Source organism: Odocoileus virginianus, unplaced genomic scaffold, assembly GCF_023699985.2.
Source record: "Odocoileus virginianus isolate 20LAN1187 ecotype Illinois unplaced genomic scaffold, Ovbor_1.2 Unplaced_Scaffold_19, whole genome shotgun sequence".
Taxonomy (NCBI): domain Eukaryota; kingdom Metazoa; phylum Chordata; class Mammalia; order Artiodactyla; family Cervidae; genus Odocoileus; species Odocoileus virginianus.
In genome coordinates, this window is record NW_027224281.1 from 383,771 (window position 1) to 410,446 (window position 26,676).

Consider the following 26,676-nt stretch of genomic DNA (forward strand, 5'->3'; position numbering starts at 1 on the left):
TTTTAAATTATTATTTGCCTGAGTTTGTAACTCCTACCTGTCTGGGATTAATTGCTGGTTTCTCATTTTTGGTTATTTGTTCTAATCTCATTTAATGCCATAACAAACCACTTGTGGAATCTTCATTCCTGACCAGAGATCAAGCCCTGAGCCTCTGGAGTGGGAGCAGTGACTCCAAGACCCTAGACTACCAGAGAAATAACCCTAGGGAGTATCAAACAGTGAGAACTCACACAAAGGAAACCACTTGACTATAAGACCCATTATCACCCAACCATCAGTAGCACCCTATGCAGGATGTCTCATTTAAACACTAAATAAAACAATAATACAAACACAGTCCTCAGCAGACAGGATTAACACCTCACTCAGCTTTGCCCATGGGGGGGGGGGGGGGGGGGGCGGGAACCAGCTCAGCAGAAGTCTCACCCTATAGGAAGCTTACACGAAACACTGGACCAACCTTAGGAGGGCAGAAACCAAAAGAAAGAAAGAATTCAACCTTGAAGCCTGATAAAAAGAGACCTCAAACACAATAAGGTAAAAAAAAAAAAAGAAAGAAAGAAAGAAAGAAAAGGCAGAGAAATACTACACAAATGAAGGAACAAACCAGAAACACAGAAGTCCAAATAAATGAAGAGGAACTAGGCAAACTACCTGAAAAATAATTCAGAACAATGATAGTAAAGATGATCAAAAACCTCAAAAACAAAATGGAGAGAATGCAAGAATCAATTAACAAAGGCCTAGAACAATTAAAGAATAAACATACATAGACAAACAACACAATTAATGAAAATAAAAATACTCTAGAAGGAATCAACAGCAGAGTATCTGAAGCAGAAGAATGAGTCAGTGAGCTGGAAGACAAAATGGTGGAAATAACTTCTGAAGAGCAGAATAAAGTAAAAAGAATGAAAAGAACTGAGGGTAGTCTCAGAGACCTCTGGGACAATATCAAATGCACCAACATTCAAATTATAGGGGTCCCAGAAGAAGAAGAGAAAAGAAAGGGTATGAGAAAATTTTTGAAGAGATTATAGTTGAAAATTTCCCCAACATGGAAAAAGAAAATAGTCAATCAAGTCCAAGAGGCACAAAGAGTCCCATACAGGATAAACCCAAGGAGAAACATGCCAAGACACATACTAATCAAACTAAAAAGACTAAACAGGAAGAAAGAATATTATAAACAGTAAGGAAAAGGAAGCAATTAACATGAAAAGAAAACCTATAGGTTTAGCAGCTGATCTTTCAGCAGAAACTCTGCAGGCCAGAAGGGAATGGCAGGATATATTTAAAGTACTGAGGGAAAAATCTACAACCAAGATTACTGCACCTGGAAAGGATTCAAAATTGATGGAGAAATAAAAAGCTTTTCAGACAAAAGTTAAAAGAATTCAGTACCACCAAACCAACTTTACAACAAATGTTAAAGGGACTTATATAGTCAAGAAATACAAGAGAAAGAAAAAGATCTACAAAATCAACCCCAAACAATTAAGAAAATGGCAATAGGAACATATATATCAATAATTACTTTAAATGTAAATGGATTAAATGCTCCCAACCAAAAGACACAGACTGGCTGAATGGATACAAAAATAAGACCCATATATATGGGGTCTACAAGAAACCCACTTCAGACCTAAAGACAAATGTAGACTACAAGTGAGAAGATAGAAAAATTTATTCCATGCAAATAGAAAGAGGGGGTAGCAATAATCATATCAAAAAAAAACAAACCTTAAAATACAGAATATTCCAAGAGGTAAGGAAGGACAATTCACAATGATCAAGGGATCAAACCAAGAGGAAGACATAGGAATTGTAAATATCTATGCACCCAACAGGAGCACCTCAATACATAAGGCAAACACTAACAGACATAAAAGGAGAAATTGACAGTAACACAATAATAGTAGGAGACTTTAACACCCCACTCACACCAATGGACAGATCATCAAAACAGAAAACTAATAAGGAAACACAAGTCTTAAATGATACATTAGATGAGATGGATCTCATTGATATCTTCAGGACATTCCATCCAAATGCAGAAGAATATACCTTCTTCTCACGTGCACATGGAACATTCTCCAAGATAGACCACATCATGGGTTACAAATCAAACCTTGTTAAATTTAAGAAAATTTAAATTGTATCAACCATCTTCTCTGAGCACAATGCTATGAGACTAGATATTAATTACAACAAAAAAATTGTAAAAAACATAAACACATGGAGATTAAATAATACATTTCTAAATAACCGACAGGTTACTAAAGAAATCAAAAGGGAAATAAAAAATTTCTAGAAACAAATATAATGAAACATGAAAACTCAAAACCTATGGGATGCAGCAAAAGCAGATCTAAGAAGGAAGTTTATAGCAATGCAATCATACCTCGAAAAGCAAGAAAAACATCGAATAGACAACCTAACTTTACACCTAAAATAACTGGAAAAAGAAGAACAAAAAACCCCCAATATTAGTAGATGGAAAGAAATCATAAAGATCAGATCAGAAAAAAATTGAAAAAGAAATAAAAGAAGAAATAGTAAAGATTAATAATACTAAAGCTGGTTCTTTTAGAAGGTAAAATTGACAAACCCTTAGCCAGACTCATAAAAAGAGAGAAGAATCAAATCAACAAAATTAGAAATGAAAAAGGAGAGGCTACAATAGACAGTGCAGAAATAGAAAGAATTATAAGAGGCTATTATGAACAACTATATGGCAAAAAAAAATGGATAGCCTGGAAGAAATGGACAGATTCTTAGAAAAGTTTAGTCTTTCAAGACTGACACAGGAAGAAATATAAACTATGAAGAACCCAATTACAAGCACTGAAATTGAAGCTGTGATCAAAATCTCCCAGAAAACAAAGCCCAGGACCAGATGGCTTCACAGGAGAATTCTATCAAACATTTAGAGAAGAGCTAATGACTATCCTTTGGAAACTCTTTCAAAAAATTGCAGAGGGAGGAACACTTCCAAACTCATTCTACAAAGCCACCATCACCCTGATACCAAAACCAGACAAAGACAACACCAAAAAAGAAAACTACAGGCAATATCACTGACGAACATAGATGCAAAAATCCTCAACAAAATTTTATCAAACAGAATTCACCAGCACATCAAAAAGCTCATACCTCATGATCAAGTTGGATTTATTCCAGGAATGCAAGCATTCTTCAATATACAAAAATCAATCAATGTGATATACCATATTCACAAATTGAAAGATAAAGACCATATGATAATCTCAATATATGAATAAAAAGCCTTTGACAAAATTCAGCACCCATTTATAATTAAAACTCTTCAAAAATGGTGTAAAAAGAACCTAGTAAACATAGTAAAGGCCATATATCATAAGCCTACAGCAAACATTATTCTCAACGGTGAAAAACTGAAAGCATTCCCCTAAGATCAAGAACAAGACAAGTGTGCCCACTTCCACCACTATTATTCAACATAGTTTTGGAAGTCTTAGCTACAGCAATCAGAGAAAAAAAAGAAGTAAAAGGAATGAAGATCAAAAGAGAAGTAAAGCTCTCACTGTTTGCAGATGACATGATACTGTGCATAGAAAACCCTAAAGATAGTATCAGGAAATTACTAGAGCTAATCAGTGAATTTAACAAAGTTGCAGGGTACAAAATCAACACACAGAAATCACCTGCATTTCTATATACTAACAATGAAAAATCAGAAAGAGAAATTAAGGAATCAGTCCCATACACCACTGCAACAAAAAGAGTAAAATATCTAGGAATAAACTTACCTAAGGGAACAAAAGAACTGTACACAGAAAATTATATGACACTGATGAAAGAAATCAAAGATGACATAAACGAATGGAGAGATATTATTCCATGATCCTGAGTAGGAAGAATCAATATTGTGAAAATGACTCTATTACCAAAGGCAATCTACAGATTCAGTGCAATTCTTATCAAATTACCAATGGCATTTTCACAGAACTAGAACAAAAAAATTCACAATTCATATGGAAACACAAAGACCCCAAATAGCCAAAGCAGTCTTGAGAAAGAAGAATGGAGCTGGAGGAATAAACCTTCCTGACTTCAGATTATACGACAAAACCACAGTCATTAAGACAGTATGGTACTGGCACAAAAAACAGAAATATAGACCAATGGAGCAAGATATAAAGCCCAGAAATAAACCTGTGCATCTATGAGTATCTTATTTTTGACACAGGAGGCAAGAATATAAAATGGGGCAAAGATAGCCTCTTCAATAAATAGTGCTGGCAGAACTGAACAGCTACAAGTAAAAGAATGAAATTGGAAAAATTCCAAACACCATACACAAAGATAAACCCAAAATGGATTACAGACAGAAATGTATGACCAGAAAGGATAAAACTTTTAGAGGAAAACATAGGCAGAACACTTGATGACATAAATCAAATGCAAAATCCTCTATGACCCACCTCCTAGAGTAACATAAATAAAAACAATCTATGGCAAAAACCACTACAATATTGTAAAGTAATTAGCCTCCAACTAATATAAATAAATTTAAAAAAATAAAGAATATGGTTAAAAATATGGACCTCGAGGAGAAACAAACAAAAAAAAAGTAAACAAGTGGGACTTGATTAAACTTAAAAGCTTTTGCATAGCAAAGGAAAGTATAAGCAAGGTGAAAAGACAACCTTCAAAGTGGGGGAAAATAATAGTAAATGAAACAACTGACAAATGATTAATTTTCCAAAATATACAAGTAACACATACAACTCAATACCAGAAAAACAAACAACCCAATCAAAAAGTGGGATAAAGACCTAAACAGACACTTCTCCAAATAAGACATACAGATGACTAAAAAACACATGAAAAGATTCTCAACATTGCTCATTATTAGTGAAATGCAAATCAAAACTACAATGAGATATCAGCTCACACCAGTCTGAATGGCCATCATCAAAATGTCTACAAACAGTAAGTACTGGAGAGGGTGTGGAAAAAAAGGGAACACTCTTGCACTGTTGGTGGGAATGTAAGTTGATACAGCCACTATGGAAGATGGTATGGAGATTCTTAAAAAACTAGGAATAAAGCCACCATATGACCCAGCAATCCCACTACTTGGCACATACCCCAAAGAAACCAAAATTGAAAAAGACTCATGTATCCTATTGCTCCTTGCATCACTATTTACAATAGCTAGAACGTGGAAGTAACCTAGATGTCCATAGACCAATGAATGGGTGAAGAAGTATGGTACATACATACACTGGAATATTACTCAGTCATAAAAAGGAGCACATTTGAGTCAGTTCTAATGAGGTGGATGAATCTAGAGCCTACTATACAGAGTGAAGTAAATCAGAAAGAGAAATGTAAATATTGTATTCTAACACATATATACAGATTCTAGAAAAATGATACTGAAGAATTTATTTACAGGGCAGCAATGGAAAAACAGACATAGAGAATAGAATTTTGGACATGGAGAGAGGGGAGGAGAGGGTGAGATATATGGAAAGAGTAGCATGGAAACTTACATTACTATGTAAAATAGATAGCCAATGGTAATTTGCTGTATGGCTCAGGTATCTCAAATGGGATCTCTGAATCAACCTAGAGGGTTGGGATGAGTAGGGAGATGGGAGGGAGTTTCAAAAGGGAGTGGATCTATGTATACCTATAACTGATTCATGTTAAGGTTTGACAGAAAACAACAAAATTCTGCAAAGTAAGTTCTTCAATTGAAAAAACAAGAACAAACCTCTACATTCAGAAAACTAAGATCATGACATCAAGTCCCATCAAATATTGGAGAAACACTGGAAACAGTGAGAGCCTTTATTTTTTTGGGCTCCACAGTCACTGCAGATGGTAACCACAGCCATGAAATTAAAAGATGCTACTCCTTGGAAGAAAAGTTTTGCCCATCCTAGACTGCATATTAAAAAGCAGAGACATTACTTTGCTGACAAAGGTCTGTCTAGTCAAAGCTATGATTTTTCCAGTAGTCATATATGGATGTGAGAGTTGGACTATAAAGAAAGCTGAGTGCTGAAGAACTGAATGCTTTTGAACTGTGGTGTTGGAAAAGAATTTCCAGGGTCCCTTGGATGGCAAGGAGATCCAACCAGTCAATCCTAAAGGAAATCAATCCTGAATATTCATTGAAAGGACTGATGCTGAAGCTGAAACTCCAATATTTTGGCCACTTGATGCAAAGAGCTGACTCATTGGAAAAGACCCTGATGCTGGGAGGGATTCAAGGCAGGAGGAGAAAGGGACAGAGAAGATGAGATGGTTGGATAGAATCACTGACTCTATGGACATGAGTTTGAGCAAACTCTGGGAGTTGGTGATGGACAGGGAAGCATGGAGTGCTGCCATCCACGGGGTCACAGAAAGTCAGACAAGGCTTAGCAACTGGACTGACTGACTGACTGACTTCAGAAAAATATTTGATTTAAATAACACACAGAAAGACAACCTTTTGGGATGTTATTGAATTAAAAGTACTGGCATAAAATGATGTATGTATACTGGTGCTTATTTTGTCATTGCTTTGAATGATAAAAAATGGAAGTATACAAAAATCTCTGTCTATGTGAGATGGTTGGATAAATTATGTTTACAGCATAGAACACTGAAGAGGTTTTGATGATGTAGTTTTAAATGGTCAGAAATGCTCTTCAAAAACAAGAGGTCAGATACTCTTTTAAATAAGGACATAATCCCTCTAAATGTATTTGAGTATATCTAACAAGTAAGAGGAGAAGGCAATGGCATGCCACTCCAGTACTCTTGCCTGGAAAATCCCATGGACAGAGGAGTCTGGTGGGCTGCAGTCCATGGGGTCGCTAAGAATCAGATACGACTGAACGACTTCACTTTGACTTTTCACTTTCATGCACTGGAGAAGGAAATGGCAACCCACTCCACTGTTCTTGCCTAGAGTTTCCCAGGGACAGGGGAGCCTGGTGGACTGCCATCTATGGGGTCGCAGAGTTGGACACTACTGAAGCGACTTAGTAGCAGTAGCAGCAGCAACAAGTAAGAAAATATGAGAGGGTATGCTAGATTTAAACATGTATAACTGTGTTGATGAGTTGGAGGGTAGCTGTGAAAGGAAATGGATTGCTACATAAAAGGGGAAGGAGGATGATCCTGGGAAGATGGCAAAATAGGAAGCACCACAAATATTTCCCCACTTAAAAACAATTGCACTGACAGAATCTATCTTATATAACTATTTTGGAAGTGTGTAATCTATAGAAGCCTCACAACTTCCAGGACACTTGTATAGTTAGCTGTGGTGGATTTCAGTGATTTTCACTGTTTAATGGAGCTACCCCAGCACAACCCTATAGCTAACACACTTGCATAAGTTCCAGGTGAACCTTGCAAGAATTCTTATGGGAGCCAGTTGGCAAATAGGACATTTTCCTCCAAATATCCAATATCTGTTCTCTGATTATTAATTATTGCTTCTGAATCAGAGGTGCAGAGAGGAGAGCAGCCATAATTGGTGCATCTCCCCACCATGGCTTTGCCCCTCCCCAAACCCCCACCCCACACCAGTCCAGCTGAAGCAAGTTTCAGGGAATTTAATGACCAGTATCTTGTATCCCTCCTATCTTCATTTTTCTTTTTTTCCTATCTTTTGGGAGCCAGACATTAAAGACCAGGACTTTTAAGAAGCATACACACAAAAAATTAGAAAGTCTTCATGCTTGTATAGTGAGAGGTGCAGGCTCAGAAAGACCAGAGAACTTAAGTTTTGCCTGAGCCTGACCCTCAGCACAGAGATTGCCTATAACAATTGAAACTACAAATATAAAAAGGGATATCAAGATAGCACAGTAGGAAGACAGTGGGTTCACCTTCCCTGAAGAACATATCAGACTACACACCACATATAGAGCAACTCTTGTTGAAATCAGCCTGGGGACAAGCAGAACAGCTGTTCACAACCAAGGCTGTAAAGAGAGGCCCACATGGAGTCGGGTTGGAATGTAAACAGATACAGCCATTATGTGAGACATTATGGAGGTTCCTCAGAAAAGTAAAAATAGAATCATTGTATGATCCAGTAATTCATACCCTGAGTATATATCTGAAAAAAATGAAAGCACTGATTCTAACTCCATTGTTCATAGCAGCGTTATTTATAATTGCGAAGGTGTGGAAGCAACCTAAGTGTCCATTGGTAAATGAATGGGATGAAACAGATTTGAAATATATATGCACTAGGTACTACTCAGTAAAAAAAAAAAAAAAAAAAAGTTTGCTATTGGACCTGGGAAAATATTATGCTTAGTGAAATAAGTCATATAGAGAAAGACAAATTCTGTACTTTTTGCTTATAAATGGAATACAAAAATTAAAATAAATGAATAATAACCATGCTGTTAATACAACTAATGTGATACTAATAAAACAATGTAAATCAACTATGCTTTCATTAAAAATTAATTAATTAATTAAAAAACATTTCTAGGATTAATGTTAAGGAGGTTACTGCATGTGTTTTCTTCTAGAAATTTTATGGTTTCAGGCCTTTCACTTAATTCTCTAATCCATTTTTATTTAATTTTTGTGTTTGGTATAAGATAATGGTGTAATTTTACTCTTTTGCTTGCCACAGATCTTTATTAGATTCATTTTTGGTAGGTTGTGTGTTTCTAGGAAAATCTCTTCAATATTTTGGGTATATTTCTTAGAGCAAACTTTTTTTAAGTTAGTTCCAATATTATTTAAGACAAAAGTCCCCATCAGTGGGAGCTGTTTACTTAGATTATTGCTGAAACGATTTCCAGTTGAGACTAGTTCCCTTCACTGATAGGGATTTTCATACTTCGTAACTCTATTCCTTAATACACAGGGACAATTAACACATTATTTTTTTTTCACACAAGGTTGTAGTTCTGATACAGAAGGAAAGCTTATTTTAGGATACTTGAAATTTTAAGAAATCTGTCCCCTAAAACCTAGTGTTCTTTCTTTCCTTTGCCAAGAGTTATGTTTTAGACTATGTAGACAATTTATCAACAGGAACTAGTAAATCTAAGAGAAAACCTTTTTCCTATAAGTCATTGATAGGATGGTTAATATGCATAGTAGGGTAAACCCCAGATAACTGCACTTCTCTTCTAATGAAACATGTACTGTAACACTGTGGGATTTGCTATGACACATTTCTAAGTTCTGTTGTCCAGAAATGCAATTATTCATTGCCTTTGACCCAAGATTTCTATTCTTTTTGTCTGTTTAAAAATTCAAAATATGACAAGATTTGAGTAGAAGAACATCCCTCAATCATGGCTACTTGCTTTGAAATGGGGAGCTTTGCTTGTTAAAATGATTCTTGTGAAGAGAGTCTGGTGTCTCTTTTTAATATCACAAACATTTCTGGAGTTTCCTAGAAGGATATCTAATGCAATTCACATAATTAATAATTTTCTCTTTATTTGGATTCTTTTCCAAAATGCTACATCATGAATTTCCCCATTCTACCTAATTGTGTGAGGATAGCTTTTTCAAAATCCAATGTGATATACTGGAATGATCCTAAACATAGATCTTAGGTTGTAGATACAGAGAATGAAGGAAAAAATTCAAAGTGAAACCTAAAATGGAAATGTCAACATGTGTAATCTTTGAGTGAAGATTACTGCAGACTGAATGTTTGTGTCCTCCTGAAATTCATATGTTTAAACCTAATCCTCTATGTGATGGCCTTAGGAGGTGAGAACTGTGGTAGCTGATTATATCATAAGGATAGAGATTTCATGGGTGGGATCAGTGCTTTTATAAAAGAGACAGCAGAGAGGTTTCCTTTCATCCTGAAAGGATATAGCAAGAAATGGCAGGCTCTGAACCAAGAAGAGGCACCTCACCAGACACTGAATCTTCCAATGCCTTGATCTTGGACTTCCTTGGATCCAGAACTTTGAGAAATAAGCTTTACTTTTTTATAAAGCCCCCGAATGTGTAGATTTTACTCTGTGTGTGTGTGTGTGTGTGTGTGTGTGTGTGTGTGTGTGTGCATGTGTGTGTTAGTTCTTAGTCATGTCTGACTCTTTGCCATCCCATGGGCTGTAGCCCACCAGGCTTCTCTCTCCTTGAATTCCCATGGAATTTTCCAGGCAAGAATGCTGGAGTGGGTTGCCATTCCTTTCTCCAGGGGATCTTTCTCCAGGGTATCTTCTCCAGGGTATCTTCTCCTGCATTGTAGGTAGATACTTTAACATCTGAGCCACCAGGGGAGTCCCAGATTTTATTGTAGCAGCCAAAATGGAATCATACAATGTCTTTTAATCTTTTCAATATTTCTCCCTTTAGAGTTGCCTTGCAAAAAATATCCCATATTTGTGGTAGCACAGGTCATTGTTCTGGGTTTTGAATTGTGAGCACTGCTTATTCTGTGCAGTTTGACAAATCTCAGAGTCTGGTACTTTCTTTTACTACTAAGGGGACCCTGCTATATAAGTAAAAATGATACTGTTTTTTCCTACTAAATGTTTATTCACTAGGTTGTGTCTGACTCTTCTGTGACCCCATGGACTCTAGACCAGCAGACTCCTCTGTCCATGGGATTTCCCAGGAAAGAGTATTGGAGTGGGTTGCCAATTTCTTCTCCAGTGTATCTTCCTGACCCAGGGATTGAAGCCACATCTCCTTTGCAAGTGGATTCTTTACCACTGGGCCACTAAGGAAGTCCTATTTAATGTGTGTGTGTAAATAAATACATGCTTATGTATTCTTTAGGCTGCCCTGGTGGCTCAGGTGGTAAAGAATCCTCCTGCAGTGAAAGAGGTGCAGGTTCAATCCTTAGGTTGAGAAGATATCCTGGAGAAGGAGCTACCTTTTCCCATATTCTTGCCTGGAGAATTCCATGGGCAGAGGAGCATGGTGGACTATAGTCCCTGGGGTCTCAAAGAGTTGGACATGAATGAGTGACATTCTGTGTTCTCTCTATTCCTTTTTTCAACTTCATGATTTCTGTTTAGTATTTTTAAGTTTTCTGAATCTTTGTGAAATTCTCATTTTGGTTATGTATCTTTCTCTGATTACTGTAAGCATGATACTTTTTTTATTCTATGTCAGGTAATTTACATATCCATTCCATTAAAGTCAGTTTGCAGTGCTTTTTCTTAATCTTTTTTTAGAAAACATTTCCATATGTCTTCATTTTCATTGACTCTCTGCTTTGGTGTGTGCACATTGCACAAATCACCCATCTGTCTTAATTTTCTTTTTTTTTTTTATTTTTTATTTTATTTATTTTTATTAGTTGGAGGCTAAATACTTTACAATATTGTAGTAGTTTTTGCCATACATTGACATGAATCAGCCATGGATTTACATGTGTTCCCCATCCCGATCCCTCCTCCCACCTCCCTCCCTATCCCATTCCTTTGGGTCTTCCTAGTGCACCAGCCCTGAGCACCCATCTCATGCATCCAACCTGGGCTGGTGATCTGTTTCAGCCTTGATAGTATACTTGTTTCAATGCTATTCTCTCAGAACATCCCACCCTCACCTTCTCCCAGAGTCCCAAGCTCTGTTCTGTACATCTGTGTTTCTTTTTCTGTTTTGCATATAGGGTTATTGTTACCATCTTTTTAAATCCCATTTGTATGCGTTAGTATACTGTATTGGTCTTTAACTTTCTGGCCTGTCCTAATTTTCATGGGCTGGCATTGTACTGGAGAAAGCACTAATAAGCATGGCCAGTGTGGACCACTCAACCTCTGTGTTAGTCCAGCCTTCTATCTTGGTTCCTAGCGGGCTTAGTCCACAAGCAGCCCCCAGATATGCTGTGTCCTGAGATGTATGGTGCACTTCCTTCCTCTCCAGGGAAAGCTATAAGAGAGGGGTTTTCAGTACTTTGCTTTATGCTAATCCGATGAGGGGGAGCTATAGTGGCTTCCAGCCCAATCCATCATCTTGGTTCTCTCTCATCCACGATAGCTACAGAATTCTCTATCCTGGGTCCCATATGCTTTCTGACACACAGGCTGTCTTGAAGCCAGTCTCCTGGACAGCCCAAAGAAAAGTTGGGGCATTGGCCACATAATGCATACCTTTCCTTTCCCAGGGAGAAGCTAGAACTTGGGAGTTGGTCCCAACCTGAAGGTTCTTTGGAAGAATAAGTATTATAAAAAGAGAATTTCCTGAATTTCCCTAACAGTTTCTGTATAACTAATTTCACACATTACTAGGAGCTGGACCTTTTATAGTCTCTGGATTTCTTACAAAGGAAATCTACCTGAAAGTTTTCTGAATCAGTGTATTCATGGAAGGTAGGTGGTTCTAGGGCTTCCTTTTATGTCATCTTGCTGAATAGGAAACAGGAGTTTATTTTCAGCTTTTCCTTGGGGAGTGTATAATCTCTATGAAAGTGAAAGTTTCTCAGTCGTGTCCAACTGTATGCAACCCCATGGACTATGAAGTCCATGGAATTCTCCAGGCCAGAATACTGGAATGGGTAGCCATTCCCTTCTCCAGGGGATCTTCCCAACCCAGGGATTGAACCCAGGGTCTCCTGCATTGCAGGCAAATTCTTTACCAGCTAAGCCACCAGGGAAGCCCAAAATATATTTTGGCTGCACCACGTGACATGTAGGATCTTAGTTCCCTGACCAGGGATCGAACTCAACCCCCTGCAATGGAAGCTGAGTATTAACCACTGGAATGCCAAGGAAGTCAATAATCTCTATAGCGAAGGGAAAACTTGAGTAAACTTTTGAATCCCTAAGGGACAAAAGATACATAATGGTCATATTTGTAAATAAAATCCCCTCAGGTCCCTATTACATTTAGAATGTTTCCTTGGGGAAGTGTCTGAGCAAGCTTCTGCCCTGGGATAACTGAGTGTATGACATCATTACACTCACATTAAATCTTCTGTGACTTACCAAGTGGCAAAGGTGATAATAATAAAAACTCAATTTGCTCAAAAATTATGAGCTGTAGTTCTGAAAGATTTATGGTACATATGAGACATTAATTGTGGGCTGCATCCTCTTAGAAGCAAAGGAAACAAAGCCTCAGAGCCTGAAGTTGCTCTTCCAAGATATGGGGGTAAGAACTCAGACAAGGAAATAGCAAGGTTTGATGGCATAAGAAAGGTGAGTTTCTGAATTCCACTTATATTAATGCCCTCCTTTTCTGATGAATGTTCAGGAGTCTAAGATAGATGACTTTAATTTTTGTAGTCCTGAGATTCAGTGAAACTGGTAGAAGGATACGTTAAAAGATGGGTGCAGGGAAAGTTTAAAGATATTCATTTGCTCAGAGAATGCATTATCTCGATCAGTTCCATCAAAGGACATCTCACTCTTCTATATTTATGGTTTTTGTGACATGGAGCAGTAACTTAATCCCTCCTAGATTCTGGTCCCTTTGTTTTGGTTCAGAAAATCTACTTGATTCTTACTCTACCAAGTCTAATATATGTTGGAGGTGAGTACCAGGTTGGTGGGGTTGCTGCTTCCAATTTTACTGTGAAGAGATGGGTCATGTGAAAGAAGAATTGATGAAAGAGAGAAGCGTGACTATGTCCTAGTCCAAACTTCTCCACAATCCTGTGGTTTTTACAGCAGTCGTTTGTGTATGGAACCAATGTGCTTCATGCTGCAGGCTGTTTTGATAAATTTTGCTCATGTAGCTTATAAAGACTAATGAACAAGAGAGACCAAGTCACTCAGTTTCATGATAATGATAAAGTAGAATATGGTCCACATTGATCAGGTCTCAGATCTTGCCAGGGCATACAACATTCTTCGGAGAACAGATGTTGGAGAAGTTGAATTTTTCTCCATGTAATACATTCTCCTCTGTCCACAGATTCTCTTAGAGAAGAATGACTTCTGGAAATGATTCATTTGTGACTGAATTCCTTCTATTGGGATTAACAGACCAACCAGATCTCCAACTCCCCTTGTTCTTCCTGTTCCTAGTAATATATACAGTCACTGTGTTGGGAAACTTGGGCATGATAATTTTAATTGGGATGAATTCACATCTACACACTCCCATGTACTTTTTCCTCTTTCACTTGTCCTTCATAGATCTCTGTTATTCTTCTGTGTTTACACCAAAAATGCTGGTTACCTTCATATCAAAGAATAACATTATTTCTTACATGGGCTGCATGACCCAGCTTCACTTTTTGTGTTTTTTTGCTATTTCTGAAATCTATGTGCTGACATCAATGGCCTATGATCGTTATGTGGCCATCTGTAACCCACTTTTGTATAATGTTATCATGTCCCCTAAAGTGTGTACCAGCCTCGTCCTTGGTTCCTACTTGATGGCATTTTCTGGTGCCATGGCTCACACTGGAAACATGTTGACACTGACTTTCTGTGATGCAAACATCATCAACCATTTTTTCTGTGACATGCTCTCTCTTCTCCAACTCTCCTGCACAAGTACCCAGGTCAATGAACTGGTAATTTTCATTGTGGTGGGCATCAATATCATTGTGCCCAGTCTCACCATCTTTGTCTCTTATGGTCTCATCTTTTCCAGCATCCTCCACATCAAGTCCATGGAAGGAAGATCCAAAGCCCTCAGCACCTGCAGTTCCCACATAATTGCTGTTTCCCTGTTCTTTGGATCAGCTGCATTTGTGTATCTCAAACCATCTTCTGCTGGGTCCAAGGATGAGGGAAAAATTTCTTCTGTCTTTTATACCAATACCGTTCCCTTGCTGAACCCTTTAATTTATAGCTTGAGGAACAAAGACGTTAAGCTTGCTCTGAAAAAAACCCTGACTAGGAGATAGTTTTGATCAAAAGTATCTGTCTGTGCAGTTGGTTATATGATGAGGAGATTCTGTGCTTCAATTATATATTATTTGTGGCAGCTTTTTGATCCATTGTTTTCCCCTTAACCTGGTAAAGGAAATTTGAGTCTTTATTCATAAGCAATTTCTAGTCTTTTTGGAGTAGGTCTTTTTTTTTTTCTCATGATTACAAAATATCTTCTCTACCTTTTTTTCCTGTTTAGTAATAACATTAATTATTTCATAGTATTATCTCTGTCCTTTTATATCATTGTCACTTTGAACTCTTTTTTTTCATTGTCTAGAACATTATACGTGGTCTTCAAATAATGGCATTCTGTAACACTAGAGTGTCACTGCACCACTGAGGGTGTTTCAGTCTGTCACTTGCTATTAAAAGCATGAATTAAATATTTCTACTCTTTTCATGCTCCAGCTGGCAAGAATGTCAGAGTTTAAAGGTTCTATGGTGACTATCAAGGATAATCCATTTTACATATATAAATGCTATGCTTTAAGCTTCTTTTGGCAAAGAGTTTTTTTTTTTTTAACCTTAGTACACAAGCATTGACATAACAGTTCATCAAACTATATTTATTTACGCATACAAAAGTAAAGATTAGAGTTGATAGATTTACTTAAGTCATCTAGCTTTATAAAGGAAAGTTGATTTCAAGTTTGCTACTTTGTGATCTATTTTGCTGTTACTTTCTTCTATTACTTTTATTTCAGTAATGGTGGAATTTGAGAAAACACTGCTAGTTTCAAAGGTGACTCTGCCTTGTCCCAAGATGATAAATGAATTTCCCTCAGTGTGGCTATCACTTTTTTAGTTATTTTGTAGAAAATAACTTGATTGTTCTTTTTGTTGGGACAGAGGAAAATTTGGGGTTAATATATTGGGGAGCAGATTGGCTCAAACAAGGAAGTTACTTTTTCTGAAACAAAATTTTAAAAATTGAGTTTAGAAAGTTTGCAACTATCTGTAATTCAGGAGCAGGACATGCGAGAAAAAGGAGCCTAAATCATGGCAATATGTCAGGACTCAGAGAGACATACATGGTCAGTATATAAGAGGTCCCCCATGGGAATGGTCATGATACTATTTCAATCTGAATTTATATTGCATTGATTACTGTAAATACATTCCAGTGTCGATAAAGCCTGATAAAATTATAATGAACAGTGTCCATACCGTTAGTAGTTTTTGGAAATGAAGATGAAAAAGTTATAGCCATGTTTGGGAAAGGAGGTAGAGAAAGAATAGCTCTTTAGGAGATAAAATTGTTGTTTATTAGCTTTAGTCACGTCTGGACTAAACCTGACCCGATGGACTCTAACCTGCCAGGCACCTCTGTCCATGGGATTTTCCAGGCAAGAATACTGGAGTGAGTAGCCATTTCCTTCTCCAGAGGATCTTCCTAACCCAGGGATCAAACCTTGTGTCTCCTGCACTGACAGACAGATTCTTTACCACTGAGCCACTTGGGAGGCCCAGGAGATAAAATAGCTAGGGACAATTGGAACTTAATTTAGGAAAAAGAAATTTAGAATGAAGAATGTTAGATAATGGAAGCCTTTATCTATTCCTTTCTCCATCCTGGAAAGCCCTAGATATATTATATAGGTCATATAATTTATTTGGATGATAAAAGCATAATTTACTTGAATTAAAAAAAAAAAAACTAAACCCACAGGACAGGAGGAGTCAGAAAGGACTAAATAACACCTTCTTGTTGGCTTCCATATGCTATTTCCATTTGGATTTTTAGGTGTGAAAACCTTGAACTGCAGCTGGTAGAGCAATGAGAAATTAAAGAAATTTTTTAAAAATATTGGATGAATAAAGCAAGTTGTGACCATGGCTTTTCTGGAAAGGATATTGAATTATCATCATTTTGGGGAAAAAAGTTTAAGAAAGTCAAATCTAAAAATCCTGAACTCAATGTATCATCAGAATTTAAATGTTTTCTAAAACACCTTTGTTGATATTCACCATTTGCCACATTCCTAGTCTCCACACACTATTCAGTTATTTTAAAATTCGTATAACTGGTTTATTGGTCTGTTAGTTTTTTGGATGTTGAGATTGCTAAACCCTGTCTTAGTTTAAAAAGACCACTCATTCCCCTCCCCTGATCCCAATATTAACATAATTTATTTTAACCTTTTAAGTTCTAGTTATGTGAAATAGTTGATCTTGGCTTCAACTTTTTGCTTTTTTCCCTTTCTTTTATTTACTCTTCATTTTGAAAAACTTGTTTTCTTTGTTGAAAGAAAAGTGTATATAAACAGATATGAAAGATATCAGTGCTACTTGGAAATCTGTGGACACCTCAGAGGTGTGCCCACTAGGTTATATGTTCTATCATAAATCAAGGTGGCCACAGAGTGGCTGAAACTCAGTTACTAATCTTTCATTAACATCAAAATACAAACCAAATGTGCTTCATTTACAGAAAAAATAAAGCTTCCTTGAAAGCAATTTGTCTTTGACTAATTGGAAAAATTTAATAAAATAATTTAAAGAGTATTTGTTATAATAAAGAGTGGTGACATTTCTAAGGAGATAACTTAGCAGAGAGTTGAGCAATTTGAACATGTGTTAGTTAGCAATAAGTACTGGGTCTATCTATTTGGACTTCTTTCAAAAGAGGGCAATCAAGTCAGGATATTTTACTTGCACAGCATAGTTATTCTTAGTTGTTTTAGCTTTTTAATGTTCATGAATGGAGCTGAAAAGTAACAAGGGAAATTGTTGAAATTTTCACAACTGAGAGTCCATCAGGTAAGCCATGGAATTTGACTGTACTTATGTACTAAACAGAGCTGAAAACTCTGCTTTTCTAGTTTTAACAAAAATGGTCCTCTGAATCACAGACCAGAAAGTTCCTAAATTACATCCTGAAAAATGGTAGAGATTAACTATCACTAGTTAAAATGGTAAAGCAAAAATAGAGTCACAGATGTAGCGAACAAACTTTTGGTTACTAATAAGGGAAGAGGCTTCCCTGGTGGCTCAGACAGGTAAGGAATCATCCTGTAATGTGGAAGACCCTGGTTCGATCCCTGGTTTGGAAAGATCCTCTGGAGAAGGAAGTGGCTACCCACTCCAGTATTCTTTCCTGGAGAATCCCCATGGACATAGAAGCCTGGTGGACTATAGTTCATGGGGTCCCAGAGAGTCCCTTGCTCAGCAAGGAGATCAAACCACTCAATCCTAGAGGAAATCAACTCTGACTATTCATTGGAAAGATTGATGCTGAAGCTCCAATAGTTTGGCCACCTGATGCCAAGAAGTGACTCACTGGAAAAAACTCTGATGCTGTGAAAGGTTGAGGGCAGCAGGAGAAGAGAATGACAGAGGATGAGATGGTTGGATGGCATCATCGATTCAATGGACATGAGTTTGAGCAAACTCTGGGAGATAGTGAAGGATAGGGAAGCCTGGCATGCTGCAGTCCATGGGGTCACAAAGAGTCAGACAAGACTGAGCAACTGAACAACAAAAAGAGAAGAAGAGGAGGAGGTGGGATGAATTAGGACATTGGGACTGACATATAAACACTACTATGTATAATATAGACAGCTAGTGAGAACCTCTTGTCTAGCACAAGAACCTCTACTCAATGCTCTGTAGTGACTTACATGCAAAGGAAATTAAAAAAAAAAGAGTGGTTATATGTATATGTATGACTGATTCACTTTGCTGTACAGCAAGAAACTAACACAGCATTGTAAAGAGAAATTATGCTCAATAGAAATTAATTAAAAAATTAAACCTATTAAGCACCATCTAGACCAGTGATATCCAATTTAAATATACTTCAAGTCCCACATGTGATTTCAAACTTTCTGCTAGCTGAATTAACAAGGTAAAAGAGAAAGATGTGACGTTAATTATAATAATGTTTCCTGTAACTTGATAACTCTAGAATATTATCACTTCAACATGCAACCAATAAAAAAAAAATAAGATTTTTTACCTTTTATTGGGTACTAAGCCTTAAAATGTTCTCAGAACAGCCCAAATAAATGTGACACTAAATTTTTAAATTAAAAACACTTGATCTCTATTTATATTTCACAAAATTTACAATTGGAGAGATAGATTCCCACACATAAATTATTCCAAACATGTTCTTGGGCTCTCTCTAGCTGTGGTGAGTGGTTGTTGCTCTCAAGTTGCGACTCGTGAGTTCAGTAGTTGTCGCACTTGGGCTCTAGAGCATGGGCTTCAGTAGTTGTGGCCCAAGGGCTCAGTTGTTGTGGTGAATGGAATTAGTTGTCCCAGGACGTGTGGCATCTTCCCTTACCAGGAATTGTACCCACATCCCCTGCCTTGGCAGATGGATTCTTTACTACTGGACTACCAGGGAAGTTCAATGGCCATACATTTTTTGTCATTTAAAAATAAAATAAAATATCTTATTTCATTAAATAGTAACATTTTCATACTTTTGCAGTTTTAGTGAGATAAAATTGACTGTATACGGTTAGTGAAAATGAAGGTCACTCAGTGGTGTCTGACTCTTTGTGATCCCATGGAGTATACAGTCCATGGAATTCTCCAGGCCAGAATGCTGGAGTGGGTAGCCTTTCCCTTCTCCAGGGTATCTTCCCAACCCAGGGATCGAACCCAGGTCTCCCTCAGTGCAGGTGTATTCTTTACCAGATGAGCCGAAAGGGAAGCCCAAGAATACAGAGGTGGGTAGCCTATCCCTTCTCCAGCTGATCTTCCCGACCCAGGAATTGAACTGGGGTCTCCTGCATTGGAAGCAGATTCTTTACGAACTAGGCTTTCAGGGAAGCCCAATTTTAGGGAACATGGTTCAAATTGGTGACATAGGAAGATCCTAAGTTCACCTCCTTCTATGAACACAGTGAATCTACAGCTACATATGAAACAACCACCTCTGAAAAAGATCTGAGAACTAGCAGAGCACCTTCTTCACAAAGGGGAGAAAAAGGCCACACTGAGGTAGGTAGAGCAGGCTGAGATACAGTCTCTATAGACTCCACCCCAGTGCACAAACCAAAAATGAGTTTTTTGTACTGTTCCAATTCTGATATAGAAGAAAATTGTCATTTTAGAACTCATAAAATTAAAAGGTAGCTTTCTCCTGGAGACCCAGTGCGCCTTTCCTCCTTTAATAAGAGTTATTTTCCCTGGGACCCAGGTCTCCTGCATTGGCAGGTGGAGTCTTTACTGCTGAGCCACCAGGGAAGCCCCTGTCTCTATGATAAGTTCCATTTAAAAATGATTATTTCTCAGCAGGTGGCATAAAAAAATCATTCCATTTCCTTTTATAAAGAAACAATAATAGTATTTTACAAAGTTGTGGTTTCACAAATATGATATTAACTCTTTTCAAAATGTTGTTTCTTAAAGGAATGAAGACAATTTTATGATTGGATGATTATTCAGTAAAAGAAAGAGGCTTTTTTGCTTTGTGTAAGTGAAAACTATTTTCAGTTTTCTTTTTTATTCTGTTTTTGTTCCAGGAACCCAAAATGTGGCTGAAATATCCTTTTTTCAGAAAACAAATTTTTCTTGTTATAATGTAACACACAGTTGTCTGGTATTAAAAAAATTGAAGAATGAATAACACAAAATTTTTGAAATCTGAAAATTCATAAATATATAAAACATAAAAATCATGAGTAATCCCATTACTCAGAGATACCAACTGCTATCTGTTTAATATACACCTCTCATGAACTTTTAAACTGCCATTTATATAAGCATTTATTAATATATTTGTGTATTTATGTGTGTGTGTATTTTTCTTCTTAACAAAAATAAGATTTTAGTGAGGCATTTTTTTTTTAAATTTCAATAAACATAAAAGCACCACAAGAAAAAAGTTATTTTCAAGACTGTGTAGAGAATTTATGGATTAGGAAATCTCACAGGGAACATTTTTCCTATTAATGAGTCATTGATAGGCCAGTTAATTGGGATTCCCTGGTAGCTCAGCTGGTAAGAATCCACCTGTAATGCAGGGTACCCCAGTTCAATTCCTGGGTCAGGAAGATCCCCTGGAGAAGGGATAGGCTACACACTCCAGTATTCTTGGGCTTCCCTGGTTTCTCAGATGGTAAAGAATCCATCTGCAATGAGGGACACATGGGTTTGATCCCTGGGTTGGGAAGATCCCCTGGAGGAGGGCATGGCAACCCACTCCAGTATTCTTGCCTGGAGAATCCCTATGGACAGAGGAGCCAGGTGGGTTACAGTCCATGGGGTCTCAGACAGCTGGACAAGACTGAGCCAGTAAGCACAGCACCAGCACTGACTTGCTAGGACTCATTTCTGAATCACATTGTCCAGACATGCAATTTTTCATTGCCCTTACACCCAGCTTCAGTATGGCTGGCTTCATGCGTGAACTGGGTGAAAGATTTTCTTAACAAGTTTCTGAACTTCTTACATATTCACTATATAAATTATATTTGCATCAGTTTTTCTGTAGTAAAAAAAGAGACTAGGGCTTCCTCTTCATTTCTGTAGCCTAAATGAACAGAAAATGAAAGGTGGGAAATGGACAGTCCCTAAGTGAAGGGAAAACTTGAGTAAACTATTGAATCTCTAGGGGACTGACAAATTAAGGAACAGAATGTAAATGCAATCCCCCCAGGTTCCTATTATACATAGACTGTTTTCCTGTGGAAGAGACTGAGCAAGCTTCTGTCACATTTATAACTGAATGCATTATAGCATTACACTGACATTAAGTCTTTTGTGACTAAGTGACGAAACTAATAATAATGAAGAATGTTTATTTTTCTCTGTTGCTTGAGTGGACTGAAAGTCATAAACATAAATTGTGATCTATATTTCTAGAAGATTTTGAAGGCAAATCAGAAAATGCATATGCATTCTCTTAGAATCAAAGGAATCAAAGCTTCAGAACTTGAAGTTGCCGTACCAAGACCAGAGGGTAAAACCAATGATAAGAAAGCCCTGGGGTTTTCTGGAGACAGGAAGGTGAGTTTCTGAATTCCATTTATTCATGTGCTTCTTGTTTGAAATGGAAGTCCAAGGATCTAAGATATGACAACTTATTTCCCAATTTTGCGTCATGAGACTCACACAAAACTTATTCAATGCAGGAATCAGTGAATGACCAGAGATACTAGGGGCCTAAAAGTGTGCATTAGACAGTCGGTAAGTCCCCTCTCCATGGATGAAAGTCTCACTCATCTATAGTTACAGCTTTTACTCCGTGATGTGGAGTGAAGAGTTAACCTCACATAGACTCTGGCTGTTTAGTTTTAGTTAAGCAATTTTCTTTGTTCTCACCCCACCAGGTCTAATCTGCTTTAGAGACCAGCACCTAAGTGCTAGAGTCTCTGCCTACAGTCTTATTGGTGAGTGGAGACTTCAAGTGAATGGAGAAATGTTGAGATGTGGGAAGAATGAGTCAATCCCGGTCCAAACCTTTCCTTTATCCACTCTTTGTTTTTTTCCCCAAGCTGTCGAGTCTGCACAGGGCAGTCATTTCCTTCCTTCTGTAGGCTAAGTTTTGATACTCTTTCCTACTTAGTTTACAAAGACCCAGTTCAGTTCAGTTCAGTCACTCTTTGTGACCCCCATAGACTGCAGCATGCCAGGTCTCTCTGTGCATCACCAACTCCCAGAGCTTACTCAAACTCATGTCCATTGAGTCGGTGATGCCATCTAGCCATCTCATCCTCTGTCATTCCCTTCTCCTCCTGCCTTCAATCTTTCCCAGCATCAGGATCTTTTCCAAGGAGTCAGTTCTTCACATCAGGTGGCCAAAGTATTGGAGTTTCAGCTTCAGTATCAGTTCTTCCAATAAATATTCAGGACTGATTTCATTTAGGATGGACTGGTTGGATCTCCTTGCAGTCCAGGGGACCCTCAAGAGTCTTCTCCAACACCACAGTTCAAAAGCATCAATTCTTCAGTGCTCAGCTTTCTTTATAGTCCAACTCTCACATGACTACTGGAAAAACCATAGCTTTGACTAGACAGACCTTAGTCGGCAAAGTAATGTCTCTGCTTTTTAATATGCTGTTTAGGTTGGTCATAAATTTTCTTCCAGGGAGCAAGAGTCTTTTAATTTCATGGCTGCAGTCACCATCTGCTGTGATTTTGGAGTCCCAAAAAATAGTCTCTCACTGTTTCTGCTGTCTCCCCATCTATTTGCCAAGAAAAGATGGGACCAGATGTCATGATCTTAGTTTTCTTTTTTTTTTTTCCCTTAGTTTTCTGAATGTTGATCCTCAAGCCAACTTTTTCACTCTCATCCTTCACTTTCATCAAGAGGTTCTTTAGTGCTTCACTTTCTGCCATAAGGGTGGTGTCATGTGCATATCTGAAGGCTCTTGATATTTCTCCCGGCAATCTTGATTCCCACTTGTGCTTCATCTATCCCAGCAGTTCTCATGATGTACTCTGCATATAAATTAAATAAGCAGGCTGACAATATACAGCCTTGACACACTCCTTTCTCTATTTAGAACCAGCCTGTCATTCCATGTCAAGTTCTAACAGTTGCTTCCTGACCTGCACACAGATTTCTCAGGAGACAGGTCAGGTGGTCTGGTATTCCCATCTCTCTCTCTCTCTCTTTTTTTTTTTTTAGGATGGGGCAATTTATTCAAAGCAAAAGGAACAGGACAAAGGTCCTGAGTTTTTTGCAAACAAAATCTCTGCAATAATTCTGCAAAATCAGCATGATTGTTATATCCATCCCATCTCTTTAAGCACTTTCTGCAGTTTGTTTTGATCCACCCAGTCTAAGGATTTGGCATAGTCAATAAAGCAGAAGTAGATGTTTTTCTGGAACTCTCTTTTTTTGATGATCCAGTGGATGTTGGTAACCTGATCTCTGCTTCCTCTGCCTTTTCTAAAACCAGCTTGAACATCTGGAAGTTTGTTGTTCATGTACTGTTGAAGCCTGTCTTGGAGAATTTTGAGTGTTGTTTTACTAGTATGTGAGATTAGTGCAACTGTGCGGTAGTTTGAGCATTCTTTGGCATTGCTTTTCTTTGGGATTAGGATGAAACCTTACCTTTTCCAGTCCTGTGGCCACTGCTGAGTTTTCCAAATTTGTTGGCGTATTGAGTGCAACACTTTCACAGCACCATCTTTTAGGGTTTGAAATAGGTCAACTGGAATTCCGTTACCTCAAATAGCTTTGCTTGTAGTGATGCTTCCTAAGGTCCACTGGACTTTGCATTTCAGGATGTCTTGCTCTAGGGTGGTGATCACACCAGATGCAAAAAGCAAAAATTATGGTAACACAGTTCCATGAGAGAGTAGCTAAGACAATTCTGCGAGTCCAGGCTGGGTTACTCTCAGATATTCCCAGCCCAAACATCACACTTGTGAGAGGAGATATTATGTGAAAATTGAGTCATTGTTCTCTATGTAACCTTTTTCTTCTGTGCTCACAGATCACCTTAGAAAAGAATGGCTCCTGGAAAAGGCTTTTTTGTGACCAAATTCATTCTGCTGGAATTAACAAACCAGCGAGATCTTCAACTCCTTCTATTCTTCCTGTTCCTAGGGAAGTACATGCTCACTGCGCTGGGAAGTTTGGGATTGATAATCCTAACTGCACTGAATTCACACCTACACACCCCCATGTACTTTTTCCTGTTTAACTTGTCTTTCATAGGCCTCTGTTATTCTTCTGTACTCACACCCAAAATACTGATTAACTTCACATCAAAGAAGAATATTATTTCTTACCTGGGGTGCATGACCCAGCTCTACTTCTTCTGTTGTTTTTTTTTTTTTTTTTTAATCATTTCTGAATGCTATGTGCTGACATCAATGGCCTATGATCACTATGTGGCCATCTGTAACCCACTTTTGTCTAATGTTGCCATGTCCCCTAAAGTGTGTTCTAGCCTAATGATTGGTTCATACTTGGCATTTTCTGGTGCCATGGCTCACACTGGATGCATGCTGAGACTGACCTTCTGTGATGCAAACAAACACCATCAATCATTATTTCTGTGACATCCTCCCTCTGCTCAAGCTCTCCTGCACAAGTACCTATGTCAGTGAGCTGGAAGTCTTCATTGTAGTGGGCATCAATATCATTGTGCCCAGTCTCACCATCTTTGCCTCTTATGGTCTTATCCTCACCAACATCCTCCACATCAGCTCCACAAAGGGCAGGTCCAAAGCCTTCAGCACCTGCAGTTTGCACATCATTGCTGTTTCTCAATTCTTTGGATCAGGGGCATTATGTATCTCAAACCACCTTCTGCTGAGTCTATGGATGAGGGGAAAATCTCTTCTGTCTTTTATATCAATATGGTTCCCATGATGAACCCACTAATCTAGAGCCTGAGGAACAAAGATATTAAACTTAATCTGAGAAAAACCCTGAGTAAGAGACAGTTTTGATTAGAACTGTCTGTATGCATGAGTTACAAGACTGAGATGTTGAGTGTTTAATTTTAGTGACAACCTTCTTGCCATATTTTTTATTATCTTTTTTTACCTCGTATCTTAAAGAACTTTGAGTCCTGTTTGAATAATTTATTTCCATTTTTATATATTTCTCTCACTGTTTTCAAAATACATATAATTTCCTTTTCTTGCATAGTAATAATATTAAATAGTGAATATATTATCTCTTTTCATTATCATTTTGAATTTATTTTTACACTGGGAAAAGATGAATGGTCTCCAAATAAGGAATTACATAACACTAGATTGAAAACATATCACTGGGGTTGTTTTTAATCTATCAACTTGCAATAAAAATGATAAATAAAATACTCTGTTTCTACTCTTATCGTCCATATTTAACAAGGCAATAATATACCTTCTTTAAATACCTTCTTTAGATTATTGGTTCTAAGAGTATCAAGGATAATCCATTTCCCATCTGTAAACATTTAGTGTTAATCTTCTTTTGGCAAAGAGTTTATTTTTCACCTTTGTAAGTCAAATTGACACATAGCCAATCATCAAAATACATGTTTTGCATGGGTGGGAAAGTGAAGCCAAGTCTGGATAATGATTTACTTAAAGTCACACAGCTTTAGAAAGAAAAATTGTAAACTAACTTCTTATTCTGATTTCAAGTGTATTATTCTTCAGTATACTCTATATACTCTTGATCATGTTATTCTATTTCAGTGAGCATGAAATATAAGAAAACATTCCTGATTTAAAGTTGACTCTCCTCTGTCTCAGAATGACATATGAATCGTTCTCAAGGTGGGTATTCCTTTCTTCTTTTTAGCAAAACAGTTTGATTGTCTTTTGCTGTTGTTGTCAGACAGAGAAAGCCTTTTAAGCTCATATATTACAGAGATGATTTGTTCAAAAAGGGAAATTACTACTTCTGCAAAATTGAAAACCTGAATTTGGAATGCTTTCTAGTGTTTATACTTCAGAGAGCAGGGCACGAGCAGTAAGGATGCTCAGAAACATTTAATTATGTCAGGACTTAAGAAGGCATATGGTCAATAAACAAGATGTCCCAGTGTGAGATGTGGTCATGAGATTTAGGGACTCAGTCTCCCTTGTGGCTCAGTTGGTAAAGTATCTGCTGCAGTGCAGGAGACCTGGATTTGATCCCTGGGTTGGGAAGATACTCTGGAGTAGGGAACCCACTCCACTATTCTGGCCTGGAGAATTCCATGCATTGTATAGTCCCTGGGGTCACAAAGAATCAGACATGACTGAGTCACTTTCACTTTCATTCTGAAACTGTTTCCTGTTTTGCATATTTCACTATTCATAAATCTTTGATAAAACTATTTGCATAATGAGCACACTTGTTTAGTGTTTTGGAGAAGGGAAGTGGAAGAGCTGTGATTTCATTTGGGGAAGTAAATAGAGAGACGGCATCAATTACAGGAGATAAATCGTGAGG

The 26,676-nt window shown here is 37.6% G+C and overlaps 1 protein-coding gene and 1 pseudogene across 2 annotated transcripts; both read left to right on the plus strand.

Annotated features, from left to right (window-relative positions):
- Nucleotides 1-9,005: 9,005 nt before the first annotated feature.
- Nucleotides 9,006-14,800, plus strand: LOC139033587 (olfactory receptor 8B3-like). 2 transcript variants are annotated; one of them, XM_070463006.1, is made up of 2 exons: nt 9,006-9,026; nt 13,868-14,800. In XM_070463006.1, the coding sequence occupies exon 2, from the start codon at nt 13,874-13,876 to the stop codon at nt 14,798-14,800; it is 927 nt and encodes a 308-aa protein (XP_070319107.1). In that variant the 5' UTR covers nt 9,006-9,026; nt 13,868-13,873. The 2 variants fall into 2 exon arrangements, with proteins under 2 accessions (XP_070319107.1, XP_070319106.1); XM_070463005.1 differs by lacking the exon at nt 9,006-9,026 and adding an exon at nt 10,954-10,961 and having other exon boundaries at nt 13,873-14,800.
- Nucleotides 14,801-24,245: 9,445 nt separating this feature from the next.
- LOC110121996 (olfactory receptor 8B8-like) lies at nt 24,246-25,193 on the plus strand (annotated as a pseudogene).
- Nucleotides 25,194-26,676: the final 1,483 nt, after the last annotated feature.